Source organism: Mastigoproctus giganteus, chromosome 13, assembly GCF_048544385.1.
Source record: "Mastigoproctus giganteus isolate SK-2022 chromosome 13, ASM4854438v1, whole genome shotgun sequence".
In the NCBI taxonomy this organism is placed as follows: Eukaryota; Metazoa; Arthropoda; class Arachnida; order Uropygi; family Thelyphonidae; genus Mastigoproctus; species Mastigoproctus giganteus.
In genome coordinates, this window is record NC_143587.1 from 164,888,994 (window position 1) to 164,906,709 (window position 17,716).

Sequence of the window (17,716 nt, forward strand, 5' to 3'; positions counted from 1 at the left end):
CAAAGCATATTCCCCGTTTCCTTGACAATAGAGTCACCAACAACTACTAGTTCCTTCGGGACCAGCGCATTCTGCCTTGGGGGTTGCCTCTGTGTCACGTGATGCCCAAGTGCAAGCTCTGGCGTTGATGTGGGCAGGTGAGAGCTTGATGGGCCCCTGAATTTAGTTTCTTCGAGGGCATCCACCCTGTAAATTTTTATATATAATTTTTATTAACTATTCCCTCTATCAACATGGTTTTTACTGTCCGATTCTTATTTTTGTTCCTTGCACTGGCTGTCCCCCTCTACGTTTTATCTTAGTTTTGCTTGATCTAGAAGGGTATTATTATTGTGTTTATTTGATTTAATGTGTTTGCTGACTTTCATTCTAGCTCTTGTTTTTATCAGTAAGATGCTGAACTTGTATCTCCTGGCCTAGCTACAACTGGTACAACACAGTCAGACACATAACTTTTCCAGTTATGGTTTAGATATATTGTATTGCTAGCTACTGAAAATGTGTCATGCAGTGTACTGAATTTATAATTGGTAGTTTATATGTCTATGAAATATGCTGCATCCTATCTCTTCCTTAGAGCCCTATCTCTTCATTATCTATTTTCCACTATAACAATTTATATATTTAGTTTTATTCTACCTTGGCATTGGCTTACTTATCTTTTATTATTATTTACTTATCTTAATTGTTATTGTTGCATTATTATTGTTTTCATTTGAATTCTGTCAGTTCTAATAAGTAATCCATTTTTATTGCACAAAATTGTATTGATTTTTTTTTCTCCTTAGTGCAGTTGTATTTGTTTCTGACTCAGGATACATATACCTTGCGTTTCTGCATTTTAGTCAGAAAGTTTATTCCTGTTTTCAGGTTCTATAAACATGTTTGTGTGTATTTAAAGAATTTTACCAGCTACAAATATATCAAGAACATAAAACATTGAAATAACTCAAAATCGAAAAAATTAAATATCACAATAATAATCCAGTGATGTGAAAACAAAATAAAAAAGACCATTAACAAGTAATCTGGGTGTAATAAAACTGAATTAAAGAATTTTATTTTGATTTTATTTTGATTTTATTAGCTACACTGGGCATTATTAAGTTTTTTAAATTATTCTTCACATAGTATATTCTAATTGATTTTGCCACACATTATTGATTCTGTCATATCGAAGGCAGCAGGTGCTTTTGACTCCTGCAATTTTAGCATATAGTTTTAGAATTGAATTGTGTGACTCTCCCCCCCCCCCCCATTTTTTTTTGAAACTTTTTGCGAATCTCTTTAGTAGCTTCTAAAATTATTCCCTATATTTTAAAATATTTTTGGTTTTTACCCTTTTAAAGTTTCATTATTCCACAGTTTCTATACTTCTGTTTTTATATTTTTAACACCATTATTTTATTTATTTATTTTTTTTTTATACCATTGTTTATTTTTATTTTTTATGACAGCCACAAACACAAAAGGAATAAGATAGTACTTAATTACTTAGACAGGTTGAAAGCAGAAAAGACGAATGATACTTGTTGATATTAGACTTGAATTTCTGTAGATTTCAATTTTCGGGAAAGACATGTGAAGGAAGGTTGTTCCAGAAAATAGAAGTAGAAGGGATGAATGAAGAAGAGAAAAAGTTGATTCAGTGAGTTTCGAATTGGATAATGAATGGATGCTGACTGGTTGAGGCTAGGGCTTACAATACCAAGATCCCGAGATACCGGTCATTTTTTTCCCCCAGTATTCAAGGCACCTCCGTAGCCAGGTGGGCAGGAGCAGCAGTGCATAGCACACGGTTCATTTTTTTCTGGTATTCAAATCAAGCTATTTTTGTATCAATACCAGTATTTTTGTACCGGTATTGATACAAAAATACCAGTTTTTCGGTACTAATTAAAAAAAATTGTTTATAATTTAATCCCACAAAGGTTATAAAATCGCATTTATGTGATTACGACGTCCTTATCTCTACTAGCAAATGTTCGATAAATCATCGATAGGACACCATGCAACATTGTAACCTGTCCACAATTCTCGGACAACTTCATGTCTAACTGAATCATAACTCCCAAGTCCCGTTCCTCCACTATTAACTTTAATACAACTCCATAAGTGTATAAGTTATTTTTGGGTTGCTGTTCCCCAGGTGTAAGACCTTGCAATTTGCTGAATTAAAGCATATAGCTGCCACTTTTCTGACCATCCTGGAAGTCTATCTAGGTCACTCTGAAGAAGTTGTGCTTGGCAACGATCATTAACTATTCTACTGATCTTTACATCATCCACAAGTTCAGACCTCACACCCTCCATCCCTTCATAGATGTCATTTAAGATAATCAAAAACAACAGTGGTCCCAATACTGATCCTTGGGGAACCCCGCTTCTTACATTAACCCAATCTGAGGAATAATCATTTGTCACAACCCTCTGCCTGGTGTCCTCAAGCCATCATGCTATCCATCTAAGGATTTTCCCTATGATTCCAGCCTGCTCCAACTTATAAAGTAACCACTCATCGCTCATGTGGGAATGAGTCAAATGCTTTGCTGATCTCTAAATAAACAATGTCGAAATTATTCTCTAAATCCAGCTCACGCGTGACCTGTCAAAATGGCTAACCAGATTTGTTAAACATTATTTTCCCTTTTAAAAACCATACTGTGTCTCCTACAGAATTCCATTTCCATCTAAATGATCCTGAATTCCACCTTTGATCATTGCCTCCATGATTTTCCCTGCTACTGAAGTTAGACTGGATGGTCTGTAATTTCCCGTTACACTCCTAGAACCGCCTTTATGTTCCAGTGTACACCAATCCAACGGAATCTCTCCTGGTTCAATGCCTTAATGGTTCAATGCACTCACTTGCTGCCTCCTTTAAGATTATAGGGTATATGTCATCAACCACAGGAGCCTTACTCGCCTGTGGGGTGAAAGTTTTCTCATTAAATCAACATGTGAAATTTCAACATCATTAATTACATTTTTTTCAACTTCACTCCCATAATTTCTCATTGATGTGAAGAGTTTTTCTTCTGTTGTTATTGTTGTTATTTGGTTTTTAGGAGCATTAGCAACTAAGGCCATATTGCTCTGCGATATGCGGTGGTCATCCCCTGACTTTTCCGCATCCTCCGTATTTGGTGGTGACGGGCTCGAACCCCGGTCTAATCAAGAAGCGTGTTCTACGCACTGCTGCTCCTTCCCACCTGGCTACGGAGGCGCCCTTTTCTTCTGTAAATATCGATGCAAAGTAACTGTTGAGTTCATCTGCGACATTAGTTGGGGTATCTAATACTATCCCACGCAATTACATATGCATCCGATCTGATTTGTCCTTCTCTTCTTTGCATTTATATACAGTATGTGAAGAATTCCTTAACTGCACTCTTTGCTCTCTTTATTCCTTAGGCGCCTCCGTAGCCAGGTGGGAAGGAGCAGCAGTGCGTAGCACATGCTTCTTAATTAGACCGGGGTTCGAGCCCATCACCACCAAATACGAAGGATGCAGAAAGGTCAGGGAATGACCACCGCATATCCCGGAGCAATATGGCCTTAGTTGCTAATGCTCCTAAAAACCAAATAACAAACAACAATAAAACAAACTTTATTCCTTATCCCCACTCTTTGTTCTCTCCCACACTCAGTAAAGATACTGTAGTGAAAATTATACTTCGCTGAATAAAACGTCTTTCTCCTTCAGAAAATGATGAACATAATTCAACCATGGAAGACCACATGGAACAGAACATCAGCGTTTCGCAAATTCTTTCCAAAATAAGAAATTTCCTGACTCCAATGAGAATTTAAAAGATGAACTTGAGTCGGAAATTAATGAAATACTTTTAACTATATTTTTGCTAAAAAAGTTCAAAGCCTAGAAAATATGGACTGAGATCGTCTGCGATTATCTCAGTACCAGAATAGAATCTGAAAGGGCGTTTTCTACTAATCAAATACTCTATGTACCAAAATTAGATCCATTTTAAACGATCATAGTATTGATTGGTTGTGTTTCTTAAGAGCTCACTTTATTTGGAGAGGTACTGTGGATGCTTAAACATAACTGAACTTTGCAGTATTTTTTTGTTTTTAGAATAACTGTATTTTTAATGATTTTTTTCAGAATATTTATTATTGCAATACAAGTTTATTTAAAACATGAATTTAAGTAATTACAGTACTTTTTTTTTTTCCTTACTTTATTGCACCTAATTGTCATCAAAATTTATCGAGAAAAATGTTTGTTTTTGGAATACCGGTATTAATACCAGTATCCTGGTTTCATAAATTAAAAATACCGAAATACCGGTATAAGATTTTGACTAGTATTCTAAGCCCTAGTTTGAGGCACATGTCTGGACTGATTTGGAAGAGAGTGGGCAAATTGCAGATCCCCATTCAAAAGAATCTTACTCGTGGAAGTGTTTATAGAAAAGTCATGCAATAGAAACTGAAAGTCTATGAGATAGAGATCTACAGAATTATAGACATTCGCTCTGTAAGAAACAGGTTAATTATTAATTAACCTGACTGCCCTCTGTTGAATGGAGCCCAGAAGCATGAGAAACATTCTGAGGGTACTACACCATATGTGACAACAATATTCCACTGATTTGAGATTTGTACATAGTGAATACTTGTTCAAAAGAAAAGTAATGCAAAAAAGAAAACTTGGCATTTTTGATGAAGCAGAGAAAGCAATATTTGTGATATGCTAATAGAAATATTAGATAGCATTAGCATTAGTAGAGGCATTTGATGCAAGAAAGCAAGCTTATGCAGCATCAGCCAAAAAAAAAAAAAAAAAAAAAAAAGTAACATAAATAAATAAAAATAACCACTTCCACTTCACCCCTCTGTTCGTTCGAAATACCTGTCCAGCTGAGCCTTAAACTTATTTAGGCTATCAACTTCCACGACAAGGGATGGAAGTCTGTTCCACCCACCAACCACCCGCTGGCTAAAGGCAAATTTCCGCACATCTATCCTACATCTGTCTTTCCTCAATTTGAATTTATGCCCTCTCAGGTGATTTTTCTGAGCTAGAGGAAGAATCCCATCAGCATTGAGCATGCTCAAACCATTCAAGGCTTTGTACACCTCTATCAGATCACCCCGCTGGTGCCTAGTTTCCAGACACTGTAATTTGCAAAACTTAAGCCTTTCTTCGTAAGAGAACCCCTTTATCCCATTCACCAATCTAGTTGCCCTTCTCTGTACTCGTTCCAGCAGCTCTACATCCTTCCTGAAATGAGGCCTCCAGGCCTGTATACAGTACTCTAGGTGTGGCCTGACCATTGCCTTATACAAGGGAATAATCACCTCCTTATCCCTGCTAGAAAAATTCCTATATATCATTGACAATACACCATGAGCTACTCTTGCAGCTCGTCTGCACTGCTCAGAGAACTTCATATCTGCCTGCACCACCACCCCCAGGTCCCTTTCATTCTCTACCACTGTCAGTGTAGTACCACAGAGTTGATACGTTGCTCTGGGGTTGCTGTTTCCCATATGTAGTACTTTACATTTGTCAATGTTAAACTTCATTTGCCACCTCGAAGCCCATCTGCTCAACCTTTCCAAATCCTGTTGCAGCAGCATAGTGTCAGTAGTGTCCTTGACAACCCTGCCAATAAAATATTAGATAGAGAACTAATAGATGAACAGAAAACTCACTACACTATCATAATGGAGGACTTCAATGCTAAGGTTGGAAAGAGAAAAAACAGTGCAGAAAGGGGAACTATAGGAAATTTTGGAATTGGTGAAAGAAATGAAAGAGGTGAAAGACTTGTAGAATTTGCAGAATCTAGAGGAATGTCAGTAATGAACACTTTATTCAAGAAAAAGGTGAACAGAAAGTGGACATGGAAGAGTGCAAATGGATTAACAACTAATGAAATCGACTTTCCTCACTAAAAGAAGATATATCGTGAATGATGTTACTGTCCTGAACAAGGTAAATGTTGGAAGTGATCACAGAATGGTAAGATGCACACCTGATATAGATGTAAGAAAAGAAAGGAAAAACTGATTGGAGTAAATAATACAAAGGTCTTTGAGATAACAGAAGAGGAGAAAAAGCAGTATGTACTGGAACTTAAGAACAAGTTTGAGCTTCTGCAGACTGTTCAGGACCAAGATATCGATGAGGAATATTACAACTTTCTGAAAGTGATAAAGCCCAAGAAACCTATAGGTAAAAAGAAATCCAAAGAAGAAAAAATCAGTCAAGAAACACTTGTTATGATGAACCGAAGATGACAAATGAAGACCAAGAAAAACACTGATAGGGAGAAAATTGAGTATACTGAGCAAAGCTATTAGAAAGAGACTCAGAGAGGACATAAGAAAATTTAACATGAGAAAAGTAGAACAAGCATTAAGGGAAAACAAAGGATTTAAATCAGCAGTCATGAGCAGTAAACCAGAAAGACAAATGATACTGAAAGTGAAGAATAGCGATGGTGTACTTAAGAATAGCAGAGAAGGCATAATTCAAATAGCAGAAGACTACTATAAAGAGTTATACAAGGAGTGAGGGAATGATGCCAGCCATGGGGAAGATGGATCCCAAATTAGTAACACATGCAACATACCTGATATCCTTCCTGATGAAGTAGAACATATGTTGAAAAAAATTAAGAATCAGAAAGCTCCAGGGGAAGAAGAAGTTACTGTAGAGTTGTTAAAATTGGGAGGAAGAGACATGACACAAAAACTGGCAAGCCTCTTCACAAAATGCATTAGAAAAGGTGTGGCACCTAAGGAGTGGAATAATGCAATCATAGTTTTGCTGCATAAGAAAGAAGATAAATCATAAATTGGAAATTAAAGACCAATTAGCTTGTTTTCCAACATCTACAAGTTGTTCACAAGGGTCGTTACTAACAGATTAGGAAGAATACTTGAGAAGAATCAACCGAAAGAGCAATCTGGCTTTAGGACAGGATTCTCAACTATGGATCACCTTTACATAATGTCACAGCTAATGGAGAAAGCAAATGAATATAAAACACCATTATGCCTGGCATTTGTGGATTATGAAAAGGCATTTGACTCCATACAGCATAAGGCACTGGAAAGACAAGGCATAGATACCCTGTATATTATGATTTTGAAGAAAATATATGAGAATGCTACCTCCTTTATTAGACTAGACAAAGACAGTAGGAAAAACAAGGAGACACAATATCTCTGAAGTTGTTTACTGCTGCCCTTGAGAAAGCTTTCAGAAGATTAGACTGGTCGCAGAAAGGAATCAATGTGAATGCAGAGTACCTAAACCATTTACGATTTGCAGATGACATTGTGGTCATAAGCCACAATCCCAAAGAATTAGAGAAAAATCTAAATCAGTTATGTAGAATTAGTTAGGATTTTGGACTAAAGATGAATATGGCTAAAACAAAAGTAATGATGAAAAAGTATGCCACAGAAAGGGATATAATGATTGAAGGAGCAGTAATTGAAAAGGTGGAGTCATATACTTATCTGGGACAAGTCATTAGCTGTAATAATGATAAATGGATGGAAGTCAAGAGAAGAATAAATTTTGGATGGATAGCATTCAGGAAATATAGTCACATACTGAGGAGCAATATCCCAATTTGTCTGAAACATAAAATAATGATCCAATGTATACTCCCCACCATGACTTATGGAAGTGAAACTTGGGCACTCACCAAAAGAATGGAAGAGAAGCTGTGAACTACACAGCGAAGAATGGAATGAATTATATTGGGAATCAGACTGCTAGATAAGAAGAGAAACACATGGATTAGGCAGTAAACTCAAGTAAAGGACATTCTTATCAAAACTAAAGAACTAAAATTGCCTTGGGCAGACACATAGCTCGAAGACATGATGACAGATAGACTAAGAAAATAACAGAATGGTACCTAAGAGGGAGCTAAGAGAAAACCTGGAAGACAACAACAGAGATGGACAGATGAAATTCATGAGTTTGTGGGTAGTAAATGGATGGCCATTGCACAAAACAGAAGGAACTGGAAAGTTGCTGGAGAGGCCTTCATCCTGTAGTGGATTGAAAATGGCTGATGATGAATAATAGAGATATTTGAGCTTGTCTAGAAATCTGAGTGTCTTCAAAATGAGCATAGTTTAACCAGCAGTAGACTTTTTTCTTTAAAATACAGAAATAAGACAGGACTGAGTTTTAGAGGGGTTGACACTTACCATTAGAAAGTTATCTGATCAACATTTAAGTAATTGGTGATGGATATTCAAGAAATTAAAACTATTTGTGCAGAGCAAGGTTTCTCAAACTGGAATGTACTATTACAGCAGAACTATAGGTAAGATTTCCAGTCAGTGGAAGAAGGTCATTAATATATAAGAGGAAAAGAGTGGGAGAAAGAACTGAACTTTGCATAATATTAGCATTAGAGAACTTAGAAGTTCGAGAACAGAAGCTGTCTATAATTACCCAGAGTGAGTGGTCAAAGAGAAAACTGGGTACCTAATTGCTAAAAGCAGGCAGCAATCCTTAAGATGGGGTCTTGTTTAAAAGATTGTTGTCAAGTCAAAAGCCCTATACATGTAAAGAGCAATGCTTGAGATTCACCAAACTTTCCATTGAATTTGTGCAAAGATGGCTTCATAATTCAGTGGATTGTCACTGATAGAATATATTGAAAGTTTCAAGATAGTTTAAGAGTTGGCAGGTGATTGATTTCTTCATTACTTTGGAAACAGTATAAGTAAGTGCAGTAGTATGATTGGAAGGTAGGGATTTGTCAACTTTTTTTTTTTTTTTTTTTTTTTTTTTTTTAGGAACTGTCTGCATTTGAGAAATTTCTCCAAGCAGAAATTCTAGCACGAGTTTTGAGAATGTAGAGCTTTCTTGGCATCAAGATTGTTCACAATTCTTCTAACATCCTTCTGTCAGAAGACAACAGGAGGCATTGTGTAAAGTGGTAGAAGTAGGATGCTAATGAGTTGACTTTATCTTTAGCTGAGGATGCACTAGAACCATAAAATTTTAACAGAAGTGGGTGTAAAGATGGCAGAAGTTACAGCTTTATTTTGCTAATGATAGCACATTGCATTCCACTTTCCATTTTGAGAAACCTTGCCCTGCTCAATCAGCTTCAACTTCTCGAATATCTGCTTCCATTTCCTTAAATGCCGATCTCCAGGTAATTCTCCATTGGGGAAAAGACAACTTAGTTGATTTCAAAATGCAACATAGAACATATATGCACTTATGCATATATATAATGCGTATCGAAATAGCATGAACTGGAGTACTAAAAGAACTACCCTAATGTGTCTCGAATAACTGAAACATCAAAAATAAGATAAGGTGCCTTTTTTATCTTATTTTTGATGAACTAAATAAGATAATTCATGAACTAAATTCAATTTTGCCACATAAACTAAATGGAATTATTAATATTAAAAGTGGAAAATGAAGCAAGAAATCAAGCATTAGTCAAAAAAAAAGAAAAATTCTCATTTTACCTGTCCATCCCCATTAATTGTTTGTCTTTTTGTCTTATTCTTCTTTGAATTTATTTAGACTATTCACTTCCACAACAATGATGAAAACCTGTTCCAGCAGTCAACCACCATTGGCTGAAGGCCAACTTCTGCACATCTATTCTGCAACTATCCTTCCTCAGTTTCAATTAATTCCACCTCATGTCCATAGTCTGAGCAAGAGGAATGATCCCATCAGCATTGAGTTTGCTTAAGCTATTCAAAGCCTTAAACACTTCAATTAGATCACTCACAGGTGTCTAGGCTACAGATGCTGCATTTTGCAGAACTGAAGCCTTTGTTGGTAAGAGCACCCCTTTGCCCTTCTTTGTATCCATTGTGCATCATTCCTAAAATGAATCCTCCTGTATGCAGTACTCAAGACATGATATGACCAATGCCTAATACAATGGGATAATCACATCCTTATCCCTGCTAGAAAAATTCCTATATATCATTAAGAAAACCCCATGAGCTGATCTGTTTGCCTGTCCGCACTCCTCAGAGAACTTCATATTCTTTTCCGTTTCATTTTCCACTGTCCTGAGTGTAGTAATGCACAGTTTATATGTTAGACTGGGATTACTGCTACTCATATGCAATACCTTGCATTTGTCAAGGTTAAACTTTCTCAGCCCATCTGCCTAATTTTTGTCGATCTTGTGGAAGGAGCATACCTTCATTACTGTCATTAACCATCCTGCCAAACTTTGTATCATCTGCAAACTTAGATATTAAGCCTGATATAACTTCGTCAGTATTGTTAATAAATACAGAAAACAGAAATGGGCTCAGTGCCAGACCCTGTTGGATTCCCCTAATAACATTAGTCCACAAAGAGTGTGTACATTGATAGTCACTCTCTGTCTTCGCTGACTCAACCATCGCTTTATTCATAGCAGTAACTTTCTCGTAATGCCTCACTGTTCCAATTTGTGCAGCTGTCTTTTATGTGCAACTGTATCAAAAGCTTTCCTGAAATTCGGTTATCGGATAACAAAATTATTTTTTGTGTGCAGTTCTTTTGTCACTGCATCATAGTACCCAATCAAATTGGTCAGACAAGATCTCCGCTTAACAAACCCATGCTGTGACTGAAGCATAACTGCACTCTTGGCTACATGGTCCTGCATTACTTCTTTATTCAGTGACTCCATTATTTTCTCTTGAACAGAAGTTAAGCTAGCAAGTCTGTGATTACTCATGTCACTCTTTTTTAGCATTAGCAAGAGCACATGATGCAAGAAAGCAAGCTTATATAGCATCAGCCAAAAAAAAAAAAAAAAAAAAAACAGCCCTTTCTCATTTCACTCATCCACCCGCTCCAAATGTTTGTCTAGTTCTGCCTTGAATCTGTTTAAGCTATCAACTTCTACAACGACAGATAGAAGTTTGTTCCAGCAATCAACCACCTGCTGGCTAAAGGCAAATTGCTGCACATCTATCCTACATCTGTCTTTCCTCAATTTGAATTTATGCCCTCTCAGACGATTATTCTGAACAAGAGGAAGAATCCCATCAGCATTGAGCATGCTGAAACCATTCAAGGCTTTATACACCTCAATCAGATCACCTTGCAGGTGCCTAGTCTCCAGACTCTGTAATTCGCAAAACTTAAGCCTTTCTTCATAAGAGCACCCCTTTGTTCCATTCACTAATCTTGTTGCCCTTCTCTGTACTTGTTCCAACAGCTCTACTTCCTTCTTAAAATGAGGCCTCCAGATCTGTATACAGTACTCAAGGTGTGGCCTGACCAATTGCCTTATACAAGGGGATAATTACCTCTCAGTCCATCTACTCAACTTTTCTAGATCCTGTTGCAGCATTATACTGTCAATTTCTGTCACTAACAACCCTGCTGACTTTCATATCGTCTGAAAACTTGGACATTAAGCCTGATATCATCATCAATATCATTAATGAATACAGAAAACAACAATGGACCCAACACTGAACCCTGGGGAACTCCACTAATAATATTAGTCCACAAAGAGCATTGATTACCCACAAAGAGCTTTGATTACCCTTTGTGAAATGGCTATACATTTGCACTTCTCCAGTCCACGGGGACCTCCCCTAAATCCAGAGATGCTCTAATAATCATGGCTAAGGGTTTATTTACATCCTTTGCTGCCTCCATTTCTATGATTGGATAAATTCCATCCACACCAGCCTTTTTTATGTTTAGCTTCAACAATTTATCTTTCTCTTTCCTATCACAAAATCATTTAGTTCCTTTTCAGCATTTGATAAATTTCTGGCATCCCTCCTCCATAAAGAGTTCCTGCTGTGTCATGCAAAATACCTATTCAGCCTGTCAGCTACCTGAGCAGCATTATTTACAGTTAACCCATGAACAACAAGTGGACATATTTGTTCAGTCCCTTCCTTCTACTGTTAATGTAAATAATGAAGTTTTGCTGCTTTTCTTTGTATTCATTGCTAGAGACGTCTTGTAATTTGCCTCGGCTTGCTTAACATCCTTTGTGACTTGATTGCAGACTAGTTTATGTCTGTCACCATAGGCTTTTGTATCACCTGATAATATATATATATGCATTCCACACTTTTTTCTTCTCTGCCACATGTCTCAGCAGACCATGCTGAGAAAAATTCTACCCCATAGGCCTTGTATAGTCTCTCCAGTGCCAAATTGATTGACATGGCTCTTAACATGTACTCCTTCCTATCATGTCTGGACTGAATTCCTGAAACTTTCAAATGTAATCCTAACTTGCAACTTTTTCCCAACATTGCTTTGTACTTTTTTAATTAAATCCTCAGATCTCCTACTCTTATTATCATTAGCTCCCTCAAGTACAAGTACTTCAGTGCTGATGGGATTCTTCCTCTTGCTCAGAATAATCGCCTGAGAGGGCATAAATTCAAATTGAGGAAAGACGGTTGTAGGATAGATGTGCAGAAGTTTGCCTTTAGCCAGCAGGTGGTTGATTGCTGGAACAAACTTCCATCTGTCGTTGTAGAAGTTGATAGCTTAAATAGATTGAAGGCAGAACTTGACAAACATTTGGAGCAAGTGGATGGGTGAAATAAGGGTTTTTTTTTTTTTTTTTTTTGCTGATGCTGTATAAGCTTGCTTTCTTGCATCATGTGCCTTTGCTAATGCCACCTTTCATGCTCTTAAAAGATGATATCTCCTCTACAACTATTTCTGCCCCTTGCAGACATACTGTGATAAAAGGAGTGTCATGTATACTTTTATTTGCCATTCATCTTATGAAATGTGTCAGTTTCAATTTAATTCAATTTAATTTACAATTAAAAACACCATATGCAATATGTGCATATGGTATTTTTTTACTTCAAATTTAAATAATTATAATACACCTGTTTTTGAATATTACTCATCAGAGAAAGTTGTGAATATATCTCATTATTATTTTTTTTTCCTGGTCTGGTATTATAACCACTATAAATATAAAACATATTTGTAACACAGTGCCATAGTTAGAATTTTTGGTCTCTATGCAAAGACCACCAAGCCTACTCTCTTTTTATTAATATGAAACGCCATTGGCCTTTCTTGTTTCCAATAATGGCTACATTTATTGGTGGCCATTTTTGGAAACAATAATTTGAATTATTGGAAACTTCAGGCCAAATGCCATTGGCCTCATGTTTCCAATAATCGTGGCCATTATTGGAAACTTTAGAAATAACATATGATGGCTCTCTACTATTATAAAAAAAATATTATTATTTAATATGGTTTTCTTTGTATAATATTTATAAAAAACCACCACTGATGATTTTTCTCTAAGGAGAAACCCTGAAAAGTACTTTTAAAATTGGCAAAGTTACCTGCACAAAACTACAGTTATAATACAAATTATTAAAATTTGTGGGAATATAAAAATTATAAAATTTATTATAATATAGTGTGAATGTCTGTTAAATATTTTGAATTGCTTGTTGTAGAAGTACTTCCAGTCGTGGAGTTTGTTCTTGAAGAAGGCATTACTGATGAAGAAGCAATGACACTTTTACAGTCAGAAACTGAGGTGCTTACTCACTCACAGGCACAACAGTACAATGAGGAGACAGGAGATGAAGAAAGTATCTTTTTTCAATATAACATTTTAGGGGGGAAGGTGTGTTCTTAAGCAGATCAGCAGTCAGTCATTAAATTTTTTGATATATATATACTTTCACAGTGTATATTTTATGGTCATACATTAATGCTAATTATTATGCTATAGAAATACAACCTGTGTTTTAAAAGTTCTAGAATTGACACCATAAAAAACAATACAATATAAACTGCTGATGTTTGTTTCTTTCAGAGAAGTCTTTTACTATTTTGAAATACTATTTCCAGCATTGCTGAAGATCATTAACTCAGCATATTGTTTTACACTCATCATCAACTGTGCTATGGTCATTTGAATGGCTTGAATATTCATATATCAACAACCTCAAATTTAATTTATTGGATCTGCCTAGCAAGGACAGAACTGATGATGATGGCATGTGAATGATGGCTTATGTAAAATACCGACTTCTTCAGTATTTTACATATGCCATCTGTTACATAGCTTTTACTTTTTACTGTCTTCTGCTGTCAGGCACTCACTTCTCTTGTCAAGAACCTGTGTGGCGTATTCAGCTCATCTGTGTTATCTGTTCAGTTTATCTATGAACACACACACACACACACACACACACACACACACACACACACACACACACACACACACACACACACACACACACACCGAGTAAAGCCACAGCTGCTTTACAGACCTTTATACACGAAAATGGTTATTTGAGTGTGTCCAACATATGAATGTTGGATACCCTCAAATGTAATTAAATTATGTTTAATTTCAGAATTATAACTTAATGGACAGTAGAGTAGTGCCCACTTATGACAACATAATCATATACACCTAATTCTGTTTTTGCACAAACTTTTTTTACACAAATTTGATTTAACACGAATTCAAAATAAATATTTCATTCTCTTTTTATGCAAGTCATTTTGATTTAACACGATTTCTATGAATTTTTTTTTACCTAAATTCTAAGAAAAATTTTTTTTATTTGTGGCATATTAGAATCATTTCTATATTACACGCACCAATAGATTGGATAACAGCTAGCGTGTGCGTTTTGAAACACGTGCTTTTGTTTACCAATGTGTATGTCTAGGTATCTATGAATCATCAATGTTTTTATTGAATTTGGTGCACATCTACGGTATTCGTGCATTGTATCTTCGGAAGACATTTAATAGTAAGCTCTATTTCAAAGTGAAAGAATCTTTAGTGAAATTTGTGCACATATAAATTTATTAATTTTGCCGATAGTCAATAAATTGATAGTCAACAAATTTTTCATACCTTTTTTTATTAATTATAACTGAGATATAATGTCATTTATATAATGTTGAATAATTTGCCTATTACCAAAATGAAAAGGAAAGCGATTTCTTTGGAACTTAAAATTCAAATTTTAGATTGTCATGCAACTGGACAAGGGACTACGTCTGTAGGAAAGCATTTTGGTGTACATGAAGCTACCGTAAGAACTATTAAGAAAAATGAAGCTTCAATTAGGAAGTCGGTATTTTCTGGAACAAAAGTAAGTGTTAATTTATCATCATATACAAGAGATATTGTCAAGGAAAAAAATGGAAAAGGCTCTGGTAATATGGATAGAAGATCAGTCACAAAAAAAAAAAAGAGTACCAGTAGATGGAAATGCCATCAAGCAAACAGCACTAAGAATTTACAGACAGATTAAAGAAAAGAAGCCAAGCACTTCATCTCAGTTAAACAGAAAGTATGAATTTTCTGTGAGTACAGGTTGGATGACAGGGTTTCTTAAAAGGAATGCTCTTCATAATATAAAAATTAAAGGTGAAACTGCATCTGCAGATGAATTGGCTGCTAAAGTATTCCCACAGGAACTTGCAAAAATTATTGAAGATGGAGGATACACTCCTGATCAAGTGTGGAATGCAGATGAAACTGGTTTCTTCTGGAAACGAATGCCGAACAGAACATATATAGCCAGAAAACTGCTGGTGGTTTTAAGGTAGCTAAGGATCGTGTGACCTTATTATTTACCTCCAACGCTTCAGGAGATCGTATGTTGAAAACCACTGCTGGTAAATCGAGTCCTAAACCTACGTTCAATGAAAGGTGTAGATATCAATAAACTGCCTGTTCACTGGATGGCAAACAAGAAGGCCTGGGTGACCACTGCTATCTTTACAGAATGGTTCAACAAATGTTTCGTTCCAGAAATCAGACGTTATATGAATTTGAAAGGTCTTGAATTTAAAGTTCTTCTGATTCTTGACAATGCACCCGGCCATCCTGTCTTGGAACACCCAAACGTACAAATTTTATTTCTGCCACCTAATACTACATCTTTGATACAACCGCTAGACCAAGGTATAATTATGACAATTAAAACATACTACGTAAAACGAACATTCCAATACGTTTTGGACAAACTGAATGATGAAACACTTAAGTCATTGATGTGTGGAAGAAATTCTCAATTATGGATTGTATCAATCAAGTTGGATTAGCATTAACTGAATTAAAACCAGCAACTTTAAATGCATGTTGGAAAGTGGTTTGGCTACAATGTGTAAAAAGCAAAGATCCCATCGTCCCTAATATGACCGAATTTCCCAACATCATTACAATGGCACACAAAATTGGTGGAGAAGGATTCGATGATCTATCGTTTGATCTATTCTTTCACTTTCATCTTCGCCCTAAGTGAAGATGAAATATTAGAGGTTGTTCTTGGGACTCCTTATCCCACAGAACGTAGTGATAATGCAGAAAATGATCCTGTTCTAAATGCAGATTTAATAAAAGAAGGTCTGGAACTGGCCAGAAAATTAGGTAATGATTTTGTCAAACATGACCCTAATGAGGAACGCACTGGGAGGTTTCAACGTGAACTGAAGTTGTTGACAGCCTCTTACAGAGAGATAAATAGCTTAGTTATACAGCGAAATTTTCAATTTCTGATATCTTGAAACGAATTACCAAAAAAACAATGTTTTATTTGGTTCACATTACGATATTTTAATGATACGATGGTGTCTCTGGAACTGATTAATAGTGGGATACACTGTATTGTATAGCTATGCACGTGATTTGGAATGCGGTATTTACGAATGTTTAACATTCATTTTTTTGCAATTAATGTTCATATTTTCGATTTTGTTGCTACTTGATACTTGGGGAAAAAAAACTCGTAAACCCGGGAACTCGTAAAGCAAGAACTGCCTGTATATGGATAAAAACTCCTTAAGTCACTCTCAATGTGATCAAAAGAGTGAATATCTGTATTATTAGCAATATTCCAGCATTGTTTATAAAATATTATTTTTTAATTAATTTGGTAATAAATTTAATTTTTCTTTGATTGTTTTTTGAGTTTACTTTTAATATGAATACATTGTATATTAATGTGAGAGCTGCTTAAAGATATAACTATTACTATCAACGGTAATTTTTTTTTGTTAAGAATTTTGATTTCATAAATGTGACTACAGTAGCCATTTTGGGTAGTTTTTAAATTCTAATAATTGAGACCAACTGCAAATTGTAAATGGAATGCATTCAGGGAAATAATCATAGAAGCTATGAAATTTTTTTATACCAACTAAGTTGTTCCAGGTCTACATGGTTGTAAGATGAACTTATGAACTTATTAGGCAGTGAAGAAAAATACATGGGAATGATGTAAATGAGCAAGGGACACAGAAACATACAGTAAGTACAAACTAGTGTGCCCTCAAGTCAATAAAGTGGTTAGGCAAGCTAAGGCAGATTACGAGGTCTTTGGTTAAGAATGCAGAGAATTCTTTACTTATGTTAACACCAGAAGAAAAGGGAATTAATTCCATTGATCCACTAGATATGCATGGCCTAACTATTTCATGATCATGTTTAAGTTGCTTACAAACTGAATATTTTGCATCTATATTAACCTGTGAAGAAGTTTTTAGAGATGGGAATACTGGAAGTAAACAGTGTTATAATTTGGAACTGAACTAAATTATTTTGTGATAGCTGAAAAGAAATTATTGAACATGCAGCATCTTGTTAACAAAGAAAAAACGCTGCATAAAAATAACCAGTGTATTTCTGGGCAGCATCCTATATGAGCATTGGAAATGCTGTGTTGGACAGTACTCAATAATTTCTTT

The 17,716-nt window shown here is 35.7% G+C and overlaps 1 protein-coding gene across 4 annotated transcripts in view; it reads left to right on the top strand.

The window, feature by feature from the left end:
- Positions 1 to 17,716, top strand: part of Oseg1 (intraflagellar transport protein Oseg1) — a 540,669-nt gene that overhangs the window by 462,291 nt on the left and 60,662 nt on the right. For all 4 annotated transcript variants that reach the window (XM_090387737.1, XM_090387735.1, XM_090387736.1 and 1 more), the window contains one exon: positions 13,453 to 13,590. In XM_090387737.1, the coding sequence (XP_090243863.1) occupies positions 13,453 to 13,590 (138 nt within the window). The remainder of the gene's footprint in view (positions 1 to 13,452; positions 13,591 to 17,716) is intronic.